This window comes from Diospyros lotus, chromosome 1 (assembly GCF_014633365.1).
Source record: "Diospyros lotus cultivar Yz01 chromosome 1, ASM1463336v1, whole genome shotgun sequence".
In the NCBI taxonomy this organism is placed as follows: domain Eukaryota; kingdom Viridiplantae; phylum Streptophyta; class Magnoliopsida; order Ericales; family Ebenaceae; genus Diospyros; species Diospyros lotus.
In genome coordinates this window covers 29020761-29048512 of record NC_068338.1, presented here as the reverse complement: position 1 = coordinate 29048512, position 27752 = coordinate 29020761, and the positions used below count along the sequence as shown (strand labels likewise).

The 27752-nt window shown below is 35.6% G+C and overlaps 2 protein-coding genes across 4 annotated transcripts in view; both read left to right on the top strand.

The window, feature by feature from the left end:
* The first annotated feature begins 2767 nt into the window (after positions 1-2767).
* Positions 2768-4169, top strand: LOC127795567 (cysteine-rich repeat secretory protein 38-like). Its single transcript, XM_052327341.1, has 2 exons — positions 2768-3634; positions 3727-4169. Exons 1-2 carry the CDS (start codon positions 2866-2868, stop codon positions 3888-3890), a joined length of 933 nt encoding a protein of 310 aa, XP_052183301.1. The 5' UTR covers positions 2768-2865; the 3' UTR covers positions 3891-4169.
* Positions 4170-7837: 3668 nt separating this feature from the next.
* The window catches only part of LOC127795519 (cysteine-rich receptor-like protein kinase 44), a 101149-nt gene continuing 81234 nt past the window's right edge, over positions 7838-27752 (top strand). The window contains exons 1-7 of one of the 3 annotated variants that reach the window (XM_052327269.1): positions 7848-8777; positions 8854-8991; positions 9073-9203; positions 9304-9514; positions 9712-9949; positions 10085-10235; positions 10324-10760. In XM_052327269.1, the coding sequence (XP_052183229.1) occupies positions 8000-8777; positions 8854-8991; positions 9073-9203; positions 9304-9514; positions 9712-9949; positions 10085-10235; positions 10324-10638 (1962 nt within the window). In that variant the 5' untranslated portion in view covers positions 7848-7999 and the 3' untranslated portion in view covers positions 10639-10760. Of the gene's footprint in view, positions 8778-8853; positions 8992-9072; positions 9204-9303; positions 9515-9711; positions 9950-10084; positions 10236-10323; positions 10761-27752 lie in introns of those variants that run through there. The other 2 variants (XM_052327308.1, XM_052327275.1) reach the window with 2 other exon arrangements.

The window sequence follows — 27752 nt, the reverse complement described above, 5'->3', positions numbered from 1 at the left end:
TATCATGTGTGTATCCTTGAGTCATATTAGCACACTCGATTAAAAAAAAAAAAACCTTTAAAGGAGAGTAACGATTGTGTGGGTGAGGCCATCGGTGAACTGTCAATGTGTTGCAATATTCAAAATGAGACCAATTTCCAATTCTACAATCACACTCGATCATCATCAGGTAATCTCATAGCCTTGAGATGAGCATTTGTGAAAGATTTTTTTGAAAATCATGATCTGAGTTAAGATTGTCCAAATCATGATTTGAGTTGAGATTGTCCATTTGAAGTATGATTAAATATCATTTTTGTTTGCTTACCTTCCATTAAATTTAATAACATTTTGAACAACTACTCAAATGTGTTTGGTGTCTTAACAGATACGAAAATATACCAAAATATTATTATTTGTCAATTATTATTGTCAAAATATAATAATTAAAATTTGTTTGATCTAAATGAGCCTCCAAAAATGGGGGAATAGCCCCTAAAATGAAGAAGTTGATAAGTATTTAAACTCGTCAATCAATTGGTGATAGGGACATGTGAGGTGCGCGTGAGAAGGTGTGATGCACTTCCCCATGGAGGCACAGTGCATCTCCCACTATAGGTGCCTTTTCTTTTAAAGTGCTTTATGCTTATCATGTGTTTATATGATATTCTTTTGTATTACATCTTCTTTTTTTTTCTTATTTTAATACTAGATCTTTTATAATTACATTTATTATTTTTATTTTTACACCACACTCTTTAAATATTAGTATTCAATGAATATTGTAGTAATTATTAGGACTAAGATAGTAAGAGTTTGAGAGTAACCATGCTCTTGTGTATTTGTGGTGGGGTTGTTGCCTTTATATACTCAATGAAGAATAATGGTAATATAAGTGTATGTAATTGAGAGTATTAGCAACCACCTAAATTATAGACTGATAAAATTGAAAATCCTTGCAAACCACCGTTAACTCTAAACAATTAATAACTAACATTGCAAATAGTGTATTTAATAAGTGTTTGTGAAGGCCCTGCTGTAGATGTGGAATCCTGGAAGGATGAGGAGAAAGGACTGTGATAAAGAGAAGGCCATAAATGGCGGAAGCATAGTGATGGCAAACGTCAAGCTCACGCACATGTTGCTGTTAGACTGAACTTGCTTCTGTTTCCATCAAAGGCTGGGCAGGCCCAATACCTCCATCAGCTCCCATACAATTTCAATAACTAAGCAAGATGCAATCCCAATCCACAGAGAAAATTAAAGATCGATGCATATTTCCCTCTTCTCCTCTTGTCTCTTATGCAATCGAGGTTTGAACTCATCTACACAAAATAGTTTATATGGGTGGATGGGGTTTATTGGCAATTATTATGTGAATGTATTTATGAATTTATGTACCACACCCTTTAAAAGAGTTAGAGGTATTGATATAAATAGACATGAGGATATTACATGTTTAAGTAGGTAATATTAGATAGAAACAAGGATATGCCCAACAACAATATTAATGGATTTCCTATCCATATCTCTATTCTACATTTTAGGTAACGATTCTTAAAATGAGTAATACAAATTTTTATTAAGATAAAATTAAAATGTTTTTGAGACAAGATATGTAATGGTTATGATTAATCTGAAAAATATTTTAAAATTTTTATTAAATTGTTTGCTAAATTTTTTAGAATATATTGAAGACGTTTGGATCATTTTTTCTTATTTATAAAGTTTAAAATAAATTTATCTGAATAATTCTAGATAAAAAGTCACATAATTTTTTTATAAGAGTTAGCAAATAATTTTAAGAAATACAATGAAAATTATTTTTATTTAAAATACTTTTTATATTTAATTTTTTTAATTAACAAATAATATCCTAGAGAATAAGATGAATGGAGAGCTAGAGAGAAAAGCCGATGAATTGGGACGACGGAGAGTTGGAGAGGAGTGGAGCAAACAAATAGTTAGAGAGAGTCTCCGTGTTGGCCAATTGTGTTGGTGAGGAAGCTGAAGAGGTAGCTGGAGGGAGAGAGAGAGGCAACTGAGGAATCACGGGAGTTTGAAATTTTTATATTTTTTAAAAATTAAATTTAATTTACACTTTTGTTACATGTGATGTGGCACAATTCTATTGGCCCGATCCACGATAATTTTTTTAAAAAATTAAATTTAATATACACTTTGCCACATGCCGGCATAGAATTTCTTACCAAAAAAAATTAGGCCACCAATAGAAATGGAAGGGTCGGGTCAAGTCAAGTCAAGCCCATTTTTATTCCTTCTTCCATTCCCTCTTTCCCTTGTCATTCAATTCCACCCGGGGACCCACTTGACCAAGTCTTTTCATCACTATGGAATAATATCTAAGCACACTTTTATCTCTTCACCCCAAACCAAAGATATTAATGAAAGGGTAATTGCTATGATAAATAGTAACAAATATAGTTTGATTTTAAATAATTTAAAATATCATATATTTATCATTAATTAATAAAATTGTTTAAATGTTAAAAATAAAATATAATAAATATATTTCATTTAAAAATAAAATATATTTAATGTTTCTTAATCATTACCTTAAATGTTTCATGTTTGAATTATTTAATCAATTATCAATAAGATTATTTAAATATTTAAAATAAAATATAATAAATAAATATGATTTAAACATAAAATATACTTATTGCTACTTAATCATTATCTTAATAATTAATGTTACTCTTAAAATAACGATTACAAATACTAGTAGTAATAGTAGTAGTAGTAGAGTGCTCTTTATCCAGTAGCCATATCCCTATGGTGTCCTGCCCTTATTAGTGCTTCAACCCATGATAATTCTATAAAGTTAGGAGAGAGAGAGAGAGAGAGCGAGCGAGCGAGCTGGAAATGGATTCTTTGTGGAGACAGCTGATTGTGTTCCTGCTCTCCTTTCTTATGCCGTTAACCCTAATCAATTCCATCTCTGCTCAGAGCTACTTCCTCAAGGCCTGCTTAGGGAGTGAAAAATACCAAAACAACAGCCCTTACCAGAAAAACCTCGACACTCTCCTCTCATCTCTTGCCCCCAACGTCAACAAGTACGGCTTCAACACCACCTCCGTCGGCCAAACCTCCGATGACAAAATCGAAGCCGTCGTGCTCTGCCGAGGCGACGTCGAGCCCGACATCTGCCGGAGTTGCGTCAACGACTCCTCCGTCATGATCAAACAGATCTGTCCAAACTACAAGGCCGCCATGGGGGGCTACGACCAGTGCATGCTGAGATACCGCTCGCCCAACAATATTACCGCGGACCTGCAGAGGCCGAGCGTGTACGCGTATAACCCTACGCACAACTACACGAGTGCGGAACAGTACAATAAGGTACTGAGTGAGTTGCTCCGGCGGCTGCAAAGCCAGGCAGCGACGGGCGGCTCAGACCTCAAGTTCGCCACCGGCAGCCAGCAGGGCCCGGACAATCAGACTATATACGGGATGGCGCAGTGCACGCCGGATTTGTCACAGAAACAGTGTAACGATTGTGTGAATGAGGCCATCGGTGAACTGCCGGGGTGTTGCAATAATCGTCTTGGAGGGAGAGTTCTTAAAGTTGTCTGCAATATTCAGTATGAGACCAATTTCAAGTTCTACAATCAAACTCGATCATCATCATCAGGTAATCTCATAGCCTTGAGTTGAGCTGCTCTTATTGTATATAGATGTTTAATTCTTGCTTGCTTAAGATAAGGGAGTTGTCTTGTGGTGCAGAGTCGTCTCCTCCAGGTAAATCTGCAATATCTCCAAGTAGTAGTACACCTCCTCCATCATCTTGTTCCCCGCAACGGATTAATCTGGGGTGGAGTACCGTGTCCTGTACAATATTAATGGGAATTCTTCTCATTGCGTTACTCACTCATCATTGGTGGCTCTGAGATGGATATTGTGCGATCCGATCTCTGTATCAATTTGGAGTGTCTCAATAAGTCCTGTTTATCCTTTCTGGGACTTTCTATAGTTCGTTATTTGTTCAATATATATATATTAATAATTAATGGGTTTGATGGAGGGGTAGCCTTGGAGAGCTCTCTCTGGCTCTTAATTTGTGTCCTCACCGGCCCTCCATGCCAGTACTCCCTCCATTTGGTTTTGAATAGCTTTCATTTTCTTTTGTTGTTGTCTTTCGAGATTAATTATATTTGTAACTCTTTTGATGTGTCTGTGTTGGGCCTTAATTGGAGTCCTTTTCTGAGTTAAGAGGGTCATTTCATTTATGATCAAATGGAGATACCCTCAATTTTTTTTTCTTTCTTTTTATCAGGAAACTAACCTCTACTTGAATGTACGATAAAAAAGAAAAAAAGAAAACTCAATACTCCTCCATAAACAAAAATAAAAAAATAAAAATTCTAAGTAATTTTTATCCTTTGCACACCTCTACTTCTTGCTTATATAAGTTCTTTTTTCTTTTCACTAACAAGACTAACTTTATTAAAGAACTCAGAAGAAATCAAAATGTCATACATTTTGTCTTCATTATTATGCATAATTGGTTTTACTGGCACCCTTTAAATCTCTTTCTCTTGGACATATTAATCTCGTTATTTATGTAAGTCTTACTACATAAGATTACCAAACATCTATAGAATTAGAAATCAAACTCCAATTTTAAATTTATAATACAAGATTTCAATTTTTCTTTACACAAAATTTCCATCTTCTATGACGATATTTTGAAAATTATGATAACATATGAGTATTTTTTAAAAGCAAAAAAAAAAAAAAAAAAACAAATCAAAACTATTTGATATTTTAAAATCTAAAATAAAAAATTACGTAATTATCACAAACTAAATATTTGATCCATGAAATGAAAATGAAAAGGAAATTAGGCCAACAGCAATAAAGAAAAACAAGCTTCCTGACAATAAATATGACTAAATGTTCTCTAAAAATAAAATATACTTGTTTCTATTTAACAATTATCTTAATAAATTAGAAGAGATGCGCACATGCACCCTCCTCAGAGTAGGGAAAGCCAAGAAGATAAGTAGAAAACTATATATATAATAAGAGACAAAAGGCCAAGAAAAAAAAGTAAAACTATAAAGATACAAGAGGACAGAGAAAGGCACGCCGCCACGCGGTACTGTGCACGCGTCAACCCACCTTAAATATCTCTCTGCATATATTTTCTTTATTTTTTTTTTATTGAAGATCGGACGGAAAAAACATCCAAGACTTACCAAACAAAGACGAATAGTGATTCCTAAATTAATTTTTAATTTATTTAAATATTAAATATTAAATTTAACCTATAAAACACGAACACTTAAATGGATTAAAAATTCAATAAATTTTCTAAACTTTATCCCCAATAAAATTATTTAAAATATAATATATACCAAATACAAAGCCAAAAACCACCAAACACTCACAAAAGTTATAGGGTGAGATCAAACGGTCAACCCACCAAAATAAAATAAATAAAGAGCATAATTTTGGATCAAGCAAATCTAATTAAGATTAAAATAAAAGGTCCCTCATTTGATTTAGTGATTTGAGTGTATTTTCATGTTAATTATTTGGTATTAAATCTTTTTAAAGATATAAAATCTTTCAATCTTAAATCAAATTGTTTTAATTTATATAATTTATTACTTTTTACATGCATATTCCATGTTTATCCAACTAGCTATATATATATATATATTAAATTACTGTTTAAAAAGGTCAAAAAATGCTTCTCTTATGCAACACAAATGCACTATAATTTCTCATTTAAATGATATCTCACTATTCATCATTTAATGTTAAAAGATAATTCATAAGTTTAAGAGTTGGGTTTTCTTTTTGTCTAAATAGAACAACAAAATAAATAGAGTATGGATTTAAAAGAAAAATCATCATGAAATAGAATTAATAATTTTATATCTTAAAAAATAAAAAAATAAATTTTAAATAATTAGTGATCAAAATTAGTGATTTTAGAGTCGCACATTTTTGGGTGCCCTAGTGACCTATGTCTTGAGTCGGCACTGTTTATGTAAACCTTATTACATAAAATTACCAAGTATCATTACAACAAATTTTAGATTAAGAGACATTTAAAAATGTCTTAATAGATAGTTTATTGGGGTATTTTAACTATTAGGGCATTAATAATAATGTTGCGTGTAATCGTGCCCCAAAAACATATTGAGCCACTTACAAATGCTTCAAAAATAACTATAAATTTAAATTTGTTGTGATATTCAAAAATATTTCAAAAATCACTATAAATTTATTTTTCAGATCCCCCATAAAATTAATTTTCTCTTAACTCCAACTTACACCTCCCCTCAACTCGAATCCTGAACTTTTCATTCTTCTTGTATGCGTGTGACCGCCTAATCTATATATCATCTTATTAATATATGTACCTATATTAATTTTATAGTATATCTAAGTTTAATTATAATTATTCTATTGGAACACTTAAAATTTGTCTATTAAGACATTTTATCAAAAATGTTTTGTTAGAATTATTTTAACGGAACATTTCAAAAATTATGCCATATTAGATTTGTTTATTAGGGCATTTAATCATCATATCTCAATAAAATTATTTTATTGTGACACTTATTTAAATTATGTCTTAAAATAGTATTTTATAGGACACTTAAATTTGTATGTTAGGGCACTTAATTGTTGTGCTTTATTAGAGTTATTGTATTAGAACACTTCGTTAAATTATGTCTTAAAATGATATTTTAAAGATTATTTTTTAAAAAATATCATAAAAAGGATACCTCAACAAATCATTTTTGTTGTAGTATATCTATAGAATTAAAAATCCAACTCATAACTTTAAATTTATAATACAAAATCTCAATTCTTTTTTTCACAAAATTACCATCTTGTATGGCCATTTTAAAAATTATGATAACATATGAGTATTTTTTTAAAGAAAAAAAAAAACAAATCAAACTGTTTGTTATTTTTAAATCTAACATAAGATTGTTACAAGACAAAATAAGAAATTATCTAATTATCACAAACCAAATATTTGATCCATGAAATGAAAATGAAAAGAAAATTAGGCCAACAGCAATAAAGGAAAACGAGCAATATTCCTGCCGAAATGGAAAGGGTCAAGTCAAGCCTATTGACTTATTGCTTTATTTTCTATCCCAACTGCTGCAGTACGCATAATAATATATATATATATATATATATCCTAATTATCTAGATAAAATATTTTTATTATAGTTTATTTTTAATTTTTAAATATTTTAATTGGGTGGTGTAATAAAGATATCGTATTTTAAAATATTTTTAACTAAAAATAAAATATAATCAATATATATTGTCTAAAAATAATATTTATTTATTACACTAAAAAAATTCTAACAATAATAATAGTTAAGATTATCCTATTTTTATTTCTTTTCTCATTCCCTCTGTCCTTTGTCATTCAATTCCACCCGGACCCAGTTGGCCAAAGACTTTCCATAAATGATCAATTTATTTTATAGATATAATAAATGTTTATAATAACAAAAATAAAAAAAGAATTTGGGTCTTACCCCAAATTTGGGGTAGGTTTTACCCTATATTTGGGACACAGAATTTGCATCAATGGAGTCGTCGCTTTTGATGTGCATTCAATAATAACACACTCTTGGCCCCAAAACAATGACGTTGATTAATAAGAGACGCATGAAGAAGAAAACTATAAAGAGACAAAAGAAAATGGTAGGCCCCACGCCCTGCTGTGCACGGGTCAAGCCACCATAAATATCTCTCTCTCTCTCTCTCTCTATATATATATATATATATTTTTTTTTTTTATTATATACACTCACTGAAGCTACAGGATCAGATCAAACGGCCAACCCACCAAACAAAGAACCAAAAAGTAAAGAGGATAATTTTGGATCAAGCAAATCTAATTAAGATTAAAATAAAAGGTCCCTCGTTTGATTTAGTGATTAAGATTAAAACAACATTTCCAAACAAATAATACTAAAACAACTTCATGCTGTGAGAGAGAGAGAGAGAGATGGAGATGGATTCCTTGGGGAGCCAGTTGATCGTGTTCCTCCTCTCCTCCCTTATGCTGTTAGCCATAATCGACTCTACCACTGCTCAGAACGCCTTCCTCAAAGCCTGCTTAGCGAGTGGAACCTACCAAGACAACAGCCTTTATCAGAACAACCTCGACACTCTCCTCTCATCTCTCGCCCCCAACCTCAACAAGTACGGCTTCAACACCACCTCCGTCGGTCAAACCTCCGACGACAAAATCGAAGCCGTCGTGCTCTGCAGAGGCGACGTCGAGCCCGACATCTGCCGGAGCTGCGTCAACGACTCCTCCGTCATGATCAAACAGATCTGTCCAAACTACAAGGCCGCCATGGGGGGCTACGACCAGTGCATGCTGAGATACCGCTCGCCCTACAATATTACCGCGGACCTGCAGAGGCCGAGCGTGTACGCGTATAACGATAAGCGCAACTTCACGAGTCCGGATCGGTACAATGAGGTACTGAGGGAGTTGCTCCGGCGGCTGCAGAGCCAGGCGGCGAAGGGCCGCTCCGACCGCAAGTTCGCCACCGGCAGCCAGCAGGGCCCGGATAGTCAGACTATATACGGGATGGCGCAGTGCACGCCGGATTTGTCGGAGAAACAGTGTAACGATTGTGTGGATGAGGCCATCGATGAACTGCCGGTGTGTTGCAATAATCGGTTTGGAGGGAGAGTTCTTAAAGTTATCTGCAATATTCAGTATGAGACCAATTTCAAATTTTACAATGAAACTCGACCATCATCAACACCAGGTATATATCTAGCTTGCAAATACAATATATATTCATAGACGTTGAGCTTAAAGAGAAGAGGTGGTGAATTTTGCAGGAGATGATAAGAATAAAACTCGGACATTGGCAATCGTTCTTCCGGCTGTTGCTTTCCTCATAATAGTCCTAATTGCTTGCATTTACATCTTCAGAAGAAAGAAAAAACAAGGGAAACGAAAGCAGAAATTTAAGGACTGTAAGTTTAAACTAATATCTTAATTATGCCCACTAATTAATTAATTAATTCATCACTCTACTAATGGTAATTATTTGTTAGTTTATGAAACTGTGGATGAGATTAGCGCTGTTGAATCCTTGCAATATGACTTCGCTACAATTAGCACCGCAACAGATGACTTTTCTGAGGATAATAAGCTGGGACAAGGTGGATTTGGTGCTGTTTACTGGGTAATAATAATAATAATAATTGGAGCATTGACATGTAAATAGGAAATCTGAGTTTCCTGCTTGGTGGTCTTGGTTACAATTTATTCTATTATACTTTTAGGGTCGACTTTCAAATGGACAAGAAATAGCTGTGAAGAGATTGTCTAAAAATTCTAGCCAAGGAGACATAGAGTTTAAAAATGAGGTAATGCTGGTGGCCAAGCTTCATCATAGAAATTTGGTTAGACTTCTGGGTTTTTGTCTCGATGAAGAAGAAAGACTCCTCATCTATGAGTATTTGCCCAATGCGAGCCTTGATCGCTTCATATTTGGTATGAATCTTTTATTGTAGCCAATGATATAGTAATACTTTTAATCAAGTCGATGTAGAATTATATATGTGATTTTTGTCTATTTATATTATGAAATGACATAAACATGCTACTATAACTCCATCTCAAGTAGACTGTTTTGGATATGTTCTTACTCCCTTTGATTTTGATTCAATCATATGCTTGAACAATTCTAGATCACATGAAGCGGGAAGAGTTGGATTGGGATAAACGTTCAAAAATCATAGAAGGCACTGCAAGAGGGCTTTTATATCTTCATGAAGATTCGCGATTTCGAATTATTCATCGTGATCTTAAAGCTAATAATATTTTATTAGACTCAAAAATGCATCCTAAAATTGCTGATTTTGGGATGGCAAGAATGTTCATCATGGATGAAACACAAGGAGATACAAGTCGAATTGTAGGGACATAGTAAGTCTTAAATTCTATCATACCTTTATATTTTGGGATTTGAATGATATAGATCTCTATAAAATTCTTGCAACAGCTAGATCAAACACATAATGGTATATTACTAACAATGACTCAATCTAATTCCTATTATAGTGGATATATGGCTCCAGAATACGCAATGCACGGGCACTTTTCGGTTAAGTCAGATGTTTTTAGCTATGGTGTCCTAGTTTTGGAAATTATCAGTGGTAAGAAGAACAATTCTTTTCGTAGTGGCGATACCATTGAAGACCTTTTGAGCTTTGTAAGTCCTTTGAGTATTCTCAAAACTTACTAGTCGAACATAAAGTCAATTTCTAAGAGCTTAATTGGTATGTTGAATATGAATGCAGGCTTGGAGGAATTGGCGAGCAGGAACAACAAGAAGCTTGATCGATCCCACATTGATTGCTACTTCGAATTCAATTCAAGACATGATAAAATGCATTCACTTGGGGTTACTCTGCGTTCAAGAGGATGTTGCAGAAAGACCAACCATGGCTTCTGTTGTTCTCATGCTTAACAACGTCTCTGTTAGCCTCCCGCAGCCTTCAGAACCGGCCTTCTTTGTGCGTCGCGAGTTTGATCCTACAAGGACAGAGTCGAGTAGTCAATCGAACAACGCATCGCTGAACACAGTTTCCATTACTGAGTTATATCCGCGATAGTTCATAGATGTCTGCACAAAAAAATTGGAAGGAAAGATGATAAAGTTTTTTCACCTTTCCAATTAAATAAAACTTCAGTCACTTTAATAAAACTGTGTTAATCCCATTTCATGGGCATACCACATCCTCATGCTACTGTCATTCATTGTGTCTTACAAATAACTCTTATCTCATGTAGATTGCCATTTACTATGAAAAGTCATCCACTTGAACATAATTATGTCCATCAATGCATGAACTTTCCAATTTTTCACCCCGATAATGAGAAACACCAATCGTTCCCTGCGATACAGAATTGTAGTAGGTTTTCAATCTGCCCTCAGATATTCCTAGAATCTCAAGGTCTAAACCCTTTTCCCAACATCCATCTGATCTTCCACTGAAACCGTATGAACTGCTATAACTGGGTAGAATACCTTTGGTTCATACTTTTTCCACACCAAGCATCATCTTTGTTAAAATAATATATGCATCTATTCCAATGTGTAACTAAGAGGATGTTTAGCTTAGCGGTTTGACCGCTTAGAAGATATCAATGAAATTTAAATGTTATATAGCTTATTTAATTACATATTTGTTTGAAATTAAAAAAATTAAATGCTGTTGAGTTTAAACACTATTTGATAGCGTTTTGGAAAAACTCCCCCTAGATTTTTTCAAAAGGTTGTTCATAGCTTATTTAGTTAATCAAGTATTTTATACTTTAACCTCCAATAATTATCATATTTTAAATCTTATCCATTTTCTTCATCCCTTTGCCTTATTTCTTTGGCCACCTCTCTCTAGCTACTTCATTGCCGTCGTCGTCGGTCCCTTTCGGCTTTAGCCTCATCGTCATCGCGACCGCAGCCTCCAACTCCTCTATCTCGGCCATCGCCTATCTAAGTCTTCTATCGTCACTCCATCTTCCAGCAAAGTCATATATTTTTAATAATTGTATTAATATATTTTTTAATAATTATATATAATCTATCAATATGTAATTAATTATAACAATTTTATCAGTTAAACATCAATTTATAATTTATTTTTTATAAAAAATAATATTTTTATAAATTATATTTATATTATTCAGTAACATGTTTATTTTAGTCTTTTTATTAAGTTCAAATAGTTTATTAGTTTTTTCAAATCAAAGAGAGCTTAAAACATATTTATCCAAATACGTAACTTAACACTAAATAACTTTAAAATTTTACGTAGCTTTTAAGCAAAAAGACTTAGAAGTCATCTTAAAAAATAATAAGCCAAACACCCTCTAGATCATATTCTTGTGCAAATTTGAACCATGGTGGATATAACATTTTTCTCTTTCAAGATTGGGAGGAACTCAAGACCATGCCTTTGAGTGCTGACATTAAACCTTTGAGTAGCTCCCTCTTACTCAAAATTCTGTCAGATACATAGAAATACAAGGTTTATCTTGGCCACAAAGAAATACAAGCATCCAAGTTCAATAAATGATCCACATGCAAAATAAAACATATCTATGGTTACCTCTTAAAAACACTACAAAAAACAAGGTTTTAGCAACCAAAAAAATCCGTTGCTAAACCCCGAAAATTAATTGTTATTTTGTTCATGATGGATTTTTATCCGTCAATACACTAGGCATTGCTAATTTTTTAGCGATAATTTATTCAATCTGTTTGTAATCAGTGACGAAATTGGGTTGTCGCTATAAGTAGTAACAAAATATGATCCGTCACTAAAATTAGGACATAATTAAATCTATCACTAAAATTAGCGACAAATTCTTTGCATCTTTAAACATTGCGACATCCTTGGACCTGTCGTTAACTTAGAGATGAATTTGAATCTGTTTCTAAATTTTGAGATAGGAAACAAATCCATCTCTGATTGTCAAGTTTATCACCATAACTTAGGAATGGTCCAAAAGTATTCAATTAAAAATCTAATATGTGAAATTTAATATCCACAAAACCAAACTCCAAACACATGAATAATTATAAACGTTATTGCAAAAGTAGAAAAGTATTAATTAAGAGGAATAGTATCGCAAGTAAAATTACTCAACAAATATTGAAAATCAATAGTCATCATCCAAGTCATTATCATACATGTCATCAATAGGGGTGTATGAGGTGAAGTCCTTGGGTCGGATGGACTAGTTGGTTGACCTAGAACCATTGGAGGGATGGAAGTTGGTAAAGGACGATTTGAGGGTATTGTTTCACTACAAGAAATTCGAGATTTAGAGATGGATTTTTAGTGATGAAAATTTCCTTTGCTATTTTGCAACGAAACAACGACAGATTAGGGGAAAAAAATTTGTGAAATTAGCGACAGATTAGTGAAGGAAAATTATTCCGTCGCTAAACTAATTAAAAAAATTAAAAACAAAAAAGTTCTTAAATTTTTAGTGACGGATTAATATTTCTATCGCTAAAAGTAGCGATAAAAAAGTGTTTTCGTTGCTAAATTTTAATAAGTAAAAATAATAAAAATAAATATTTTATTTAGCGACGAAAAATTAATTCGGTCGCTAAAAATAGCAATGAAAAACCAATTCCGTCACTAAATAAAAATTTAATTCAATTTTTTTATTTATTAAAATTTAGCGATGGAATGACCTTTCCATCGCTACTTTTAGCGATGAAAATATTAATCTGTGGCTAAAATTAAAAATAAAAAAATTAATTTTAATATTTGTTCAGTTGGAATGTCTAGAAATTTGATGTCGTGTTGTGTGTCCGGCGAATACGCATTTATTTACTCATGCATGGTACGAAAATTTGATAGCATCTCACGTTGTTCTCCTATTGCATATAGGAATATGTTCTGATTCATGCAATTGACTCAAATTGAGTGTAACTTGTATGAATCGCCACATAATCCTTATCGTGTATATGAAAAACTGCGCTGAGATGCTGCCAAATTTTGTATCGTGAGTAAATGCGTCTGCTAGTGGTCATATCATGACTCATTTCTGAATGGGATAGGTCCTAACCTTCAAATTTTAAGGAGGAGTTATAATGAGTGGTTCAGTGGAAGAAGATTAAAAAAACTCAAATAAAAAAAAATGTTGTAATTATAATTTAGAAATTTTTTATTATTTAATTATCACATGAAAAAAATGAGACCAGATCATCAGTGGATGTATATCAGGTGTAAGGAGGATGGTTATGTTTCTATGAAATTTATCAAGGTGTTGAGGAGTTTGTTAACTTTGCTAAGAGTCAACGAGAGTGGATGGACGGGAATAAAATTAAATGTCCCTGTAATCAACGAAAATGTAGGAACATGAATTTTTGTGACTAGGAATCCGTGATAAGTCACTTGCTCACCAAAGGTTTTGTACCAAGGTATTACGAGTGGACACTTCATGGGAAAGTTGTCGTTATGGTAGATTCGGTCGATATACCGTACTCAGCTTCGACGCTTGAAGCAGAGGCAAACAAAACATTTGAGACTATGGTAATAGATGTTGCTGGGCCTGATTTCAATCTGAATATGGAGAAGAAACCTCCAAATCTTGAAGCTCAAGCATTTTATGACATGCTGAGTGCTGCAAAAAAAAAGTTATATCCTGATTATTGAAAGCATACGCAGTTGTCGCTTGTTGCTAGATTACTTAGCTTTAAGTCGGAGCACCATCTATCTGAGAGGGAATTTGATCAACTTTGTGAATTACTTAAAGAGATTCTTCCTGAACCTAATATAGTGATATATAATTTTTACAGCACTGAAAGGTTAGGACGAGGATTAAGCCTTCCTGATGAGAAAATTAATTGATGTAGAAACAACTGTATGATTTTTTGGGGTGATGACAGCGATTTAACAGTCTGCAAGTTTTGTGATGAGAAACAGTACAAGCAAGTTGATCAAGCCGACACTAGCAAACGACAAAAAACTTATGTTCCTCATAAGAAGAGTTATTACTTTCCTTTAACTTCTCGACTTTTGACACTGTATGCATCTAATTCAACAGCAACGGAAATGAGGTGACATGCGGATCATGTGGTCGAAGATGACGTCATGCGTCATCCGTCAAATTCCCCTGCGTGGATTCATTTCAATGAGAATCATAGGGAATTTGTTGCTGAGAAAAGGAATGTCAAACTTGGTCTTTGTACTGATGGGTTTCAGCCATTTGGTCAATTGGGGAAGCAATATTCTTGTTGGCCTGTTATTGTCACAGTGTATAATTTACCACCCTGGATGTGTATGAAGGATACAACAATGTTCTTAACGATGCTAGTGCCAAGAGCAGAGAACCCTAAGGCAAAACTTGATGTTTTCTTATAGCCCTTTATTGCTGAGTTGAAACATTTGTGGGATGTTGGTGTGCATGCATATGACATCTCATTAAAACAAAATTTCCAATTGAAAGCGGCTTTGATATGGACCATCAGTGATTTTCTTGCATATTCAATGGTCTCGGGGTACACCATGGTAGGAAAGCTGGCATGTCCTTATTGCACGATTCAAAGAGTCAAAAGATTTCATGGTTTGACAACCATCATAATTTCTTGCATCGAGATTATCCGTATTGACGGAATGTGTATGGATTCCGCAAGAATACTTTGGTAAAAAAAAAAACAGCACCTTTTGTATTGTCCTTGTATTGTCTGGACCTAAGATACTTGCTTTCTTGGACAAGTTGGGTCTAGTGAAGGCGACAGAACCCAATGCTGCAAAGACTAATGCGGATAACAATCATGGTAGTTGTTGGAAAAGTAAGAGCATTTTTTTGGGATTTGCCTTACTAGAAAACTCATCTCATTTGACTCAACTTGGATGTTATACATATAAAGAAAAACGTATTTGAAAATGTATTCAATACAGTGATGAATGTATTGGGCAAAACTAAGGACATGGTGAAGTCGAGAGAAGAGTTGAATAAATATTGTTGTCACATTGCTCAACTGACTTTTACTTTGAACAAGAAAGAAAAAGCCGTCATGTGTGCGTGGGTAAGAAACCTGAAATTTCCTGATGGGTATGTGTTGAACATGGTAGATGTGTTGACACGAAGAATCTAAAGTTGTTTGGGATGAAGAGCCACGACTATCATGTGTTCATGCAAAGGTTAGTGCCAGTTGCATTTCGGGAATTATTGTCGCAAAAAGTATGGGAGGCACTGACTGAGTTGTGTCTTTTCTTCAAAGATTTGATATTGACTACTATCAAAACTGAGCACATGATGAAATTAGTGAATGACATCCCCATCACTCTGTGTAAGTTGGAGCTCATATTCCTTCCAAGCTTTTTTGACTCTATAAAGCATCTTCCAGTCCATTTGGCTTATGAAGCAAGGATAGCAGGTCCTGTTCAATATTGATGGATGTATCTGTTTGTAAGGTACTATTTATTATATTGATAATTATTTTTCCTATTCTCCAAAAAACATATTCATTTTATAGTTCTCTTATCTAACAACTATACATATTTTATATAGATACCTTGGAAAGTTGAAGAAAATAGTTAGAAATAAAGTTCGAGTGGAAGGCTCTATTTCTAATTCATATGTTGTGGAGGAAGTGTCGTTGTTGTGTTCTCATTACTTTGAGGACTATGTTGTTACAAGGCAGACATGAGTGTTGTGGAACAATGCTAGTGTTGTAAATGAAGGGGACAACTAAGAGGGGAAGTTATCCATTTTTAAGTATCCTTGTTGATCATTCGGATGTAAAAAGTCATGAATGTTGTTTGGTGAAGAATATGATATTGCGCACAAATATATTTTAATGAATTATCCAGAAGTAGAACCGTATCTGCAGTAAGATTTTGTTAATTAATTGTTGTTAATTTCTGAATTATCTTTAAATTGAATAGTCTAATGTAGTTATTTTCATTTTTCTTATTAATTTGTCAAGAATTTACGATGCTGAGCTAAGGCAACGTAATCCCAACATTGGTAACCACGTCATTGAACACTTAACAAATATTGAATTACCTCCCTGGTTCAATAGCTATGTGAGTTGATTAACTGGAATATTAATTCCACCCAATTTCTTATATAACAATTTCTTATATATTTTTCTTATTTAATAGGCTCGCGATCTTACGAACAATGTGACAAATTCATACATAAGGGATCTCACAAAAGGGTCTTTAAACACCGTTACATCGTACCTTGGCTGCTCTGTTAATGAATTTAAATTTCACACGGTTAGCCACGGTTTGAATAAAGACACTATGAATAGTGGCATGTGCGTTAAAGGACCCAACTATGATGATCCTGAGAGGGACTATTATAGTCGGATAATAGAGATTGTCGAGCTTGCGTATCATTAAGTGTTGTCATTTAAGAAAGTTGTATTGTTCAAGGGTGATTGGTTTATTCAAACTTTGAACGAGGGGGTGAAGATTCATCTTTCATACAAGATTGTTGAGGTTAATGAAAAGAAGAAATGAAATACAAACAAGTAATTTGTATTAGCTTCTTAAGCGATTCAAGTATATTTTTGCGAATATCCAGGCTTGAGGCGTAACAAAAGTGATTGGTTGGTTGTAACCAAAGTCAAACTAAGGTTTATAATAGAAGTTCCACAATCCTTTAATAATCAAGAGACGACCTTTCCACGTGAAGCACTGCCTTACCAAGAGGATAACGTGGAACTACACAATATTGTAGTTGATGATGCCCAAATCCTTGAGACAGTGAATGATGGTGACGACACTGATTTAAATGATGAGCTAGTTACGAAATCAGAATTTAGCGAAGCCCCAAAGTTGAATGATGAGCAAGTTTTGAGATCCGATTCTGAAGATAAGTCTGAATCGTATGATGAGCAAGTCCTGCGATCAGACTCTGAATATGACTTCGAATTAGAGGATGAGTAAGTTCTTCAATTAGATTCTAATGATGACTTAGAATCTAATGACATAGATGTAGACTTATATGATAGTGATTAGAGATAAATTCTATGATTTAAATATCTATGTTTAATTATTAATGATATTAATTTTGCTAATTGATTTATTTCATTATAGGTATGACAGGTGTTAGAGAACGTTATTGTGCAGGACGCAGTGGTTCTAGACCTAGCTCTTTTGAATCCACTGCTGCTTCCACCTCATCTATTACAGCACCTCATATTTTGGGGGACGTTTCACTGGCCTCCCCCCCCAACATCAGCATCTCCAGTTGCTGCCCCTATAGTTACTTCTGCACCAACCCTTGTTGCAGAATCACTAATACATCTATCATCTCACTCTGTTGCCAATCATTTTACTTCCGAATCACAACATGTGATAGAGCAAGATGGTGATGGGTAACTTTGTTTTTTCTATTTTTTTTTTACATTATAACATATGTTAGTTTTTATACTAATAATTATTATTTGTATATAGGAGCATTTTTGTCATATAGTGAACATCTCCCATATTATATCAACGATATTTAAGAAACGTCTTTATAAGGAGGGTCACATTTGGAAAGAAATACCTTTTGAGACGAAGGGCTTGTACTAGAATGAGTTTGTGGTATTAAATTCAAATTAATAATATAATTTTTTTTATTAATTATCAATGTAGAAATGTTTCAGGTATTTAATTTTATTTTTGTTTGAAGAAAATTTTTCAGTGGAATTGTAATATCCCATGTTCGTATGAGATTGTCACGTAATTTCGATGAGTTTAGAATACCGAAAAATGGGCTTAACAATAGTTATAAGTACCGAATCGACTGTAGGGAGTGCCTTGGAGTGAAATTGTCTGAGGAGATCGATACGACATTGATAAGCACCCCGTGATAGGATTTATGGTATTGAAAAAAATTAGATCAGTAACGATTTTTGGTATAGCTAAAATATAGCTGCCAATTAGGCTACAAAATCGAATCATCGTATGGGACTCTCGAAAAATCAACGGAACCCTAGGGGGCTTCGATTTTGCGTAAGGATCAACCCTTCAGTGGTTTCGAGATGAATCGTCAGCTCGGTGAGGACATTGGGGCAAAATCGTCCAAATCGAGTAACTTTAAAGTTATTAATTTTATGTTTTCTGTATCAAAATGTAATTTTATTCAGCGTTTGAGGGCGTATTTGCAATTAAGGAATTTTATAAGTGAAATAGAGATGAACTTTTAGATTAAAATATGTAATTTTTCTATAGTTTAATATATAGTTATATATATTATATGTATCCGTGGGCATGCGTGAGGCCATATCCTGCAATTGTCCGCAATTGTCCAGCCATGCTCAGCAACTCCATACTCTAAGCCATACCTTACAAATGTGATTGCTGAAGAAATGGCGTGATTTGCACGCCAAAAAGGTTCTTCACGCAAGATGTTAGGGGCAGTGAGGTGAGAGAGCGGTCGAATTTCCTATAAATAGAGATGAAAGATGGAAGCAATGGCAATGAGCTCGGGCAGAGCATTGGCAGAGAATGACCGAGCTATCACAAGAAAAGAGAGAGAGAGTAAGATCGAGAGAGCTACGGGTAGCCGAAAGCAGCCGAGGAAGTGGCCGAAGTCGGCCAAAGCTAGCTGCAACAGCTCACGGCAACCATGGCCATAAGCTTCCGGCAAGGTCAAGCGAACAATGGCCATCGATAGGGCCTAATGGAGCAGCACGGAGGTGGCTAGCGGGGTCGCAACGAGCTGAAGTGGGGGCGTTTGCGACTGGTGGCGGCCAAAAGCAAGCAAAGCCGCGGCCCTGCACTACAAGGAAAATGGATATTGCCGACGAACTTTTCCCTGCGGTTTGAACAATTGTTGGGAAAACACCATAATCCCCGGCGGTTTAGAAACCGCCGGTGATGTTTAACCATTTCCGGCGGTTTTCAGAAACCGCCAGTGATGTTGAAACATTACCGGCGGTTTAAAAAAATCGCTGATAATTTTGATCCTTTACCAGCGGTTTATAAAACAGCCGGTAATGTTGGCCCATCCCCGGCGATTTTAAAACCACCAGGGATATATGATTTATATACACCTCGCGCTCCCCGCCCTCGCCTCTACCCAAATTTATCTTCCCTTCACCCTATTCTCTTCCAAATTCTCCCCCTGCAAACCCTAACCCTCTCTCGCTGCTGGTTCGCTGCCTTCCTCACCATCGCTCACTCTTAGTCGCTCTCGGCCTCGCTCGCGCACTCTCAATCGCTTTCGCCATCGCTCACGCTCATGAACCTTTTTCTATTTTCGGAAGATTCTGCGATACGATAAGATCATTCCTGCGAAACAAAGCCGGGGTCTATACTCCAACTGGCCATCCGGATTCCAGAAAGGTGCGATTTCTCTTTCTCATTCTCTTTCTCTCTCTCTTTGTTCAATGGCTATTCTGCTCTTTGGATATGTTGTGGTATTCTGTTTATCAGTTTAAATCAATTCATTTTGAACAGTTGCTTGCAAGTTTTGCTTTTACATTATTGTTCGACAATCATTGTTTCAATTGATTATGATTTCAATAGATATAAGAGCGATATTCGAAACAAACTGTGAACTTTTCAGAATTGGTGGCTATTTATGAGCTGAATTATTTTTTATTTTTGTTGTGATACTTAAGAATGGAGCTCGCTAGACTTCTGATGGTTAGAAATTAGGTGTTTACTTCGCTGAAACATAAACTTCATAAAATGGTTTGGTTAATGCAAAGGAGGATGAGTTTCAATGTTTTGTAATCTTTGATTGTAACCACATCCGAAATATTTGCAATTTTTAAATTTTTTGGTCGTTTAAAGGCCAAACTGGTCCTGCTCTCTTTTAAAATTTGTGCTTTCTTCTAGTAAAAATACATGACTTTTTTTTTGCCAGATAAGTACATGGCATTTCATTCATAGCAAGATAGATGCACATTTGTTATGAGTTATTCAAATCCCATTTGGTTCTGTTGCCTACTTTTATGAGTATATTTTAGTTTTTATTTTTAATTTTTATATTCTTTTTTTTTTTTCTAAAGGTATAAGGTGAACATTGATTTTGAACACCCACACACACACACACTAAAAAACGAATCCAACCAGGATAGGTTGAATGAGGAACTGTAATACCCGGGAAATTATTAAGAGTATAAATGATATTAGATAAAGGGGTATAAGAGGAATTTGAAGAAAAATAAGACTATGGGGTACACTAATGCAGCTTTGGACGACCGAATTAGTCGGAGGGAGTACCCCGGACCCTAGATAGTCAAGGAAAATGGTATAGTATCGACGAGTAATTTAAACTAGGATTTTTAGTAATAAAAGAAATTGGATCGGGAACAGTTTTCGGTACAGTTGTCGACTGGGCTGGGAAAACCGAATCGACATAGGAGACGTCCGAAAGGTCAATGAAGTGTATTAACGATCAATATTTTGTGTATAGAACAACCCTTAAGTGATTTCGGGTTGAAACGAGTGGATTTAAGGTCAAAACGAACAATCGGGCCAAAGTGCAATTTTCTAATTTTGCCCAAGGGAGGTCAAACGATAAAGTTTTAGAAGTTTCAGGGGTAAAATGGATAATAGAAATCTTGTGGGCCTTAATGGTGGTATTGGATAGTTCAGGGGTGCATGAGAAAAGCCAAAATGAGATTTGATAAAATTAGGGGGTAAAAATGCAATTTAGTAAAATTGGGCGGTGTGAACGCGCAAGGCAAAATCGGCCGCCGCAATCAACCGCACGTGGAGGTCGTTTCAGGCGATGGGACGGCCAAGGATGGTTCGGGGGAGGTGCTATACGGCGGGAGGAAGGCTTGGGGACCAAGCTTAGTCGTTGATTGGCCGGATTTTGGCCGAGTTTTGGCTATAAAAGGGGGCCGAAACTTCAAGGATTTGGCGCGTCAAATTGATCGATTTTGGGAGAGAATCGAAGGTAATGGATAGAGGGCTTTTGCTCCTTGGTGTGTGGGCTTCGTTTCTGGAGCATTTGGGAGGCAAATGAGTGCGTTTGATGGCCGTATGAAGCTCGGCCGAAAAACCCTAGGCGGTCCGCCACCGCGACCTGCAACTGCCGATTTGGACCTCTTTCCGGTGGCCTTTCGGCCTGAGATTGGTGCCTCTAGGATCGACATAACGAGGGCTTGAAGAGGGTTCCCTCAGATCTTCCATCGGACTCGTCGTCGTCGGCCGGAAAATTGGAGAAGAAGGTGGCGCGTGCAGCCACGCGCCACACACCAACCGCACCCACGCGCTAGGCGCGTGAGGGCGCGTTACAAGGGGTAATTTTGGTATTTTCTTCCAGTATTTTTGTTAATTTATTTTAGGAATTATTGTGTTGAAATATTTTGAAAAATATCTGAGGAGATAATTATTTTGGAATTATCGAGGTGAAAAATGGGAGAAAAATAGAGAAAATTATGGAAAAATTGAGAAAAATGGATCTTAATGCTTCCTTAATTAAATATGATGTTTAGGATGTGTTGAGGATCGAGGTTGAGTTTAAGCTCAAGTATTTGGGATTTGGCACGCAATCCGAGGCGTTGCACGAGGATTGGGGCGATCTGAATACATTCGAGGTGAGTGGTTTGATTCCAACTTTTCCTTGTCTTGGAAGTGTTTTTAGGTGCCTGTGGTGAGTTCTAGTGAGCGGTTATACCCTCCTAGGCACAGATTGTTTTACAAGGCTTTTGCTTATGATCATTGTGTCGATATTTGCTACATTGCATTAATTGTTTTATTTTAAAATGTTGGTGCATGGCGTGTAATTTTCATATCATTTAAATTGCATCGTTGGGTCCGTATGGGGCGGGATGAGGTCTACTTGAGATTGGGACAATGTTAATCCAGGTGAACGGGTGTCACACTGGGGCACTCGAGGGAATAATGTTAAACCAGGTGAACGGGTGTCACGACGGTGCACTCGAGGGATTAACGTTGGACCAGGTGAACGTGTGTCACAGTGGGACATTCGAGGGATTAAGTATGTCAAGGTGATATCTCGAGTTAGACGTGTCTTGCATATTTACATTTGACTGAGTATGCCATGCTCGTGTGTCTCTCATGCATTGTATGAACTGTTTTATGCCGTCACTTAGATGTTTATCATCTAACTTGGGCTATGCCCCTGGAACGTTTAATGTTCCAGCCAGGAACTGCTGCGGGGGCAAGGATGTGGCCGGTTGAGGGCCAATGGTGCTTAGTTTGTTAAGTCGTTGTAACGTTTGGCGATTTAATATGCATTTCAGGTTGTAAATGAACAGTTGTATAATAGCAATTTTATCATTTGATCTGTATTACGTATTTTGCTATGGAAATACAATGTAAGAACTATGGTGTTTTGGTATTAGTGTATCCGCTGCGTTGTATTAAGACTCGTTTAGTTTAAGATTATTGATCTTGATAGTTAAACGGGCAAGACTGGGCTTCGCGGGGTTTTGTTTCTGCATGTGAAGATTGTTCTTGAAATACCGCGCGTGTGTAACTTAAAGAGAAAAAAAAAAGAAATCCCGGGAATACCCTTATAGTGACACGCCTGGCGAGACGGGGTGTTACAATTGGTATCAGAGCCCTAGGTTACAACCCTAGGACGATTTGGCTAGATTGTTGAACTTAGCATGGTTAGAACTATTAAATGAGAACTTAGAATTAAATGAGAACTTAGAACGGGATTATGGAATTCTAGGAGACATTCGGAACATAGTCGAAATGGTATGGAGACTCTAGAAAGGTGAAATTTGAGGTTTTCAATTTGAATATACTTTCAGCGTCAAGGGAAGACGAACAAGTTCTATTCACATCTTTTGGAAATTAGGAAGCTAGTGAAGAGGGTCGTCAAAATGAAAGAGATATATGACCCAAATCCTTTGAGGAATAAATACTTTGGTGATTCTGATACAACTTGATGTATAGTATAACTCTCTTTTGGAAGAATCTTAGTGAATTGTCTTAGTACCCTCCCGTTTGGGACATGTTAAATAATGGTGGTGTCATACCCTGACAAGATAAGCGAAACGATGGAGATTATTAGGAGAACCTGTTAAGGGCGTGGGAAGGAAAAACGACTTGAGAATCTTAAGGTTAAGTTAGATATCCAAATTGAGGACTTAAGAAGAACGGATTCAGTTAGGGCTAACTAGTGAAAATCTCGAACGGAGACTTAGGGGAAGGGAGCCGATAGGTCATAAAGACAAAATCCCTGCTTGGAGATTTGGGGGTTTGCCGGTTGAAGTCTTTGAAATTATTAATTGGAGAATACTAAATTTATCTAAGTGATGGAACGTTGGATTGGGAGTTAGCATCCAACAATATGGGTCGAATGTAAGATTGGTTCGATAAACCATAACTGAGGATTCGTAAGATTTGGAAACCGTAGGTTAGAGATCATTAGTTAAAATCAATCTCACTAAATGTTGGGATAACTGGTGGTTATTAAGAAGAAACAAGTTGCGGACGATTAGTTTGATATAACATAACCTAATTGTAAGTCAGGTTTTGATCGAATGGTATAAGGATTCAAGGGAAATAATGACTTGGTATAGATCAAGAATCCTAAGGAACGACCCGATAAGAAACCTAGGATGATTCGATAAAAGCTTTTTGAAAATAGAATTTGAGGATTTTAGGAATCCGAAATTGTTGATGGGGATATTGAGATAGAGAAACTGAAATTGATGACAATGGAAAAAAGGAAATAATACCTTAAGAAAACAACTCATAGGGACGAGTCGTATGGTTTGATATGTTATTCAAGGACAAAGAGAGTTAAGGCGTAGATTTAAGTTTAATGGAAGTTTTGGGAGATGATAGAAAAAAAAAAAAAGAAAAATAAACTATATCGAGAAAATTAGTTTAGGATCAGACAAGAAAAACGAATCGGAACTAATTGAGGATCAAATCCTTGTTTGAGGTGTTTAGAAGTATTTCTCGATAGTAATCTTCTTGAATAAAAGGCTCTAGGTTATAATGAGAATTTTCCTGTTGAGTGAAATCTTGGTGATTTAGGATTTTGGAATTTTGAATAGTGACTACGAGACAAAGAGGGATCGACTGTAAATCAGCTATAGTTAGGATCAAGTTACGACCGAAAGCTATTAGGATGTAAAATGTAAAGTTTCGCATGTTTCGAGGACTAGAATTTTTCCTTGGAAGCTGAAAGAATCTTTGACTTATAGGGAATTTGCAGAATAAAATCTTATGTGAATATATGGGGTTTGCAAAAGATATAAAGATCACTGATAAAATAAAGATCGGTAATTTAGGACGAATCTTGGAGACTAGAAAAATTTTGATAAGAGAATTTCAAGTCTGATTTGATGTTAAATTTATGCGTACTGTATACACTTGGAGATAAAAAGATATTTTAACTTATGAAGACGATGCTATCTTAAAGCTTGAAATGACCCTAGTCGATTTAAGAAAGTCAAACTCAGAAGAAAATAATTAGCACGAAGATTATCAACGACTAGGGCGTAATCATAAAAGTCCTAACTTGGGTTTTTAGGCACCAAGCAATGAGATAGGTTTGCTAAAGCTTGATTAATCTCGTAAAGATGTCATGAGACATGATTAGATCCTAATACATTGAAGTTAATCCTAATTGGTTCAAAGAGGGAAATAGGATTGATGAATCCATAAAGTGAGGTGTCAAGTTGAAAGTCAGTCGCGAAATATGAGCATGAGGTTCCGTCACGTGCATGATAAATTTGGAAAGTAAAAGAGATTAAATTATGGGAAAGAAATCCGAAGTCTTAGGAATGGTTAGGATAAGGGTGCTCGATACGATTGAGTGTTACTCTGGAAAAGAACATTAGGAATCCAAAAGATCAGGGAGTTGGATTAGTACCAATAGAACCACTGTAGCTCTCAGAGATGGAATGAGGAATTCTAGCATAACGATAACACCATTGGTGTTGGTCTGTAACAATGGATCTGAGCCTAGGGACCAAGGCAGATGACTGGTGGTTGGCTCGCGGTTTGGGGTGTGATACCTACGAGTCGGAGCAACACAGTGAACTGTGGAGACGGTCAGGTGCCAAAGTTTGGGCGACACTGAGGATGTTATGTATGGTTTAGAGTCCAAGTTCCAAGGGATCAGAGCATCGTGGCAGGATCCCTAAATCATTATGGAAAGGTTGAAGGATTGGAAGATGATCTAAGCAGGTTAATTGCTATGTGGATTGTGGTAGTCGATAATCAAAAAAAGAATCGAAAGAAGAAAAAGTAATCTTGAGTGACGAAACAATGTTTGGCAAGTTGTTAGCAGAGATTTGTAAAGGATTCTTCTAGGATAATTACGTTCATGATAGAAATTCGTGAAGTAAGGTTACTAAGAAGTGATGAATACGCTCGGGAAATTCAGGAATTGTGGTGAAATAGTAATAATGCTCCTAGGTCGAGGTAGCTCCTAACTAGGAATAAAGTAATCCGTGGTATAAACATGTGCCATGAAGCTGTTTAAAAAAAAAAAGGTGGGACGACTGTTTTCTAGATATCGCTTTGGGAGGAATTTAATTATTGTTATCGACTTAGCTCTTAGTTTAGTGTATTTAATATTACACACCCTAGGAATTGTTAGCAAATGGCTGCGATTTAGTTGTTTCAAACCTTGCCTTTGGTAATATAAAAAGATTGGAGCAATGGTAGGTATACCTAGGTACCCTTGAGAACATGAGTTGGTGGATTGAAAGAGACAAAATCAACGTAGGGATATGGCAAGTCATAAGTTGATAGGTAATTGAAAGTATTTTTCTTCTCAAGAGACATGCCGTGAATTGAGAAGACATATGATTAAGTTATTATAAAAGAAGACGTGAGTTTTTAGTTCCACTACGAAAATTTATTTGGGTTGCAAGACAGTAGGTTAAGCTGTTATAATCATGCTAGGTATTGTTGAAGACCCAATGAGAATCAAAAGCTAACCAGAAAGGTTTTCTCTTAAGGAGTTGTGTGAAAATTAGATCGCCTAAGAAGGACGAGATTAGGTCTACTCCTAGAATTGGGGATAACAGGAATCTTGTTGACTCAGTAGAAAGATTATTCTCATGTGGAGAAATATGGGAAGCACCGTTGGATTGAAATGGAACACTTAGCGGTGCTAAGTTGAGGAGCCATAAATGAAGGACGTGTAGAAGGTTATCGATAAATTGAAACGACACGGGAGTTCTAAGCTGAGATAAATTAATCTGATTGATGGATTGTGTTTGGAAGAGAGATAGTAACATGTCAGGATGTTTGGTTGTCGTAAAAAAAAAAAAAAAAAAAAAAAAAAAAGTGTTCTGGATAGACCTAAATTGATGATTTGCGTAATCAGCTGCAAGAGGCTAAGAAGTTATCTCTTAAGCTAATATGCAACCGAGGTAATTCAATGTTATCAATTTCTGTGCAGTCATGACAGCTGAGGTAATTCAATGTTATCAATATCACACAGTGCAATCATGACAACCGAGGTAATTCAATGTTATCAATTTCTGTGCAGTCATGACAGCTGAGGTAATTCAATGTTATCAATTTCTGTGTGATCATGGCGTATGCCTAATATAAGAATGGGTTGGGAGAAGTATTAGTCAAATAAAATAGGTTTTGAGGATTCAATTAGAGGAGATATTGGGTTTTATAAATAATTTTGGGATTCGTGTAGCCGCTGATATAGAGCTACAACGGGATATTCTGAAAAATGAGTAAGATGCTTGGTAAGCATAGACCGTGTTAAGATATAAGTTTTGAGTGATTACTAAGGACTAGGTGTGGTATCTATGCTATTTCAATTGGGAGTTATTAACAATGGCAGTAATACGATGATCACGGACCAAATTTCGAGGACGAAATTTATTTAGGGGGGGAGAATGTAATACCCGGGAAATTATTAAGAGTATAAATGATATTAGATAAAGGGGTATAAGAGGAATTTGAAGAAAAATAAGACTATGGGGTACACTAATGCAGCTTTGGACGACCGAATTAGTCGGAGGGAGTACCCCGGACCCTAGATAGTCAAGGAAAATGGTATAGTATCGACGAGTAATTTAAACTAGGATTTTTAGTAATAAAAGAAATTGGATCGGGAACAGTTTTCGGTACAGTTGTCGACTGGGCTGGGAAAACCGAATCGACATAGGAGACGTCCGAAAGGTCAATGAAGTGTATTAACGATCAATATTTTGTGTATAGAACAACCCTTAAGTGATTTCGGGTTGAAACGAGTGGATTTAAGGTCAAAACGAACAATCGGGCCAAAGTGCAATTTTCTAATTTTGCCCAAGGGAGGTCAAACGATAAAGTTTTAG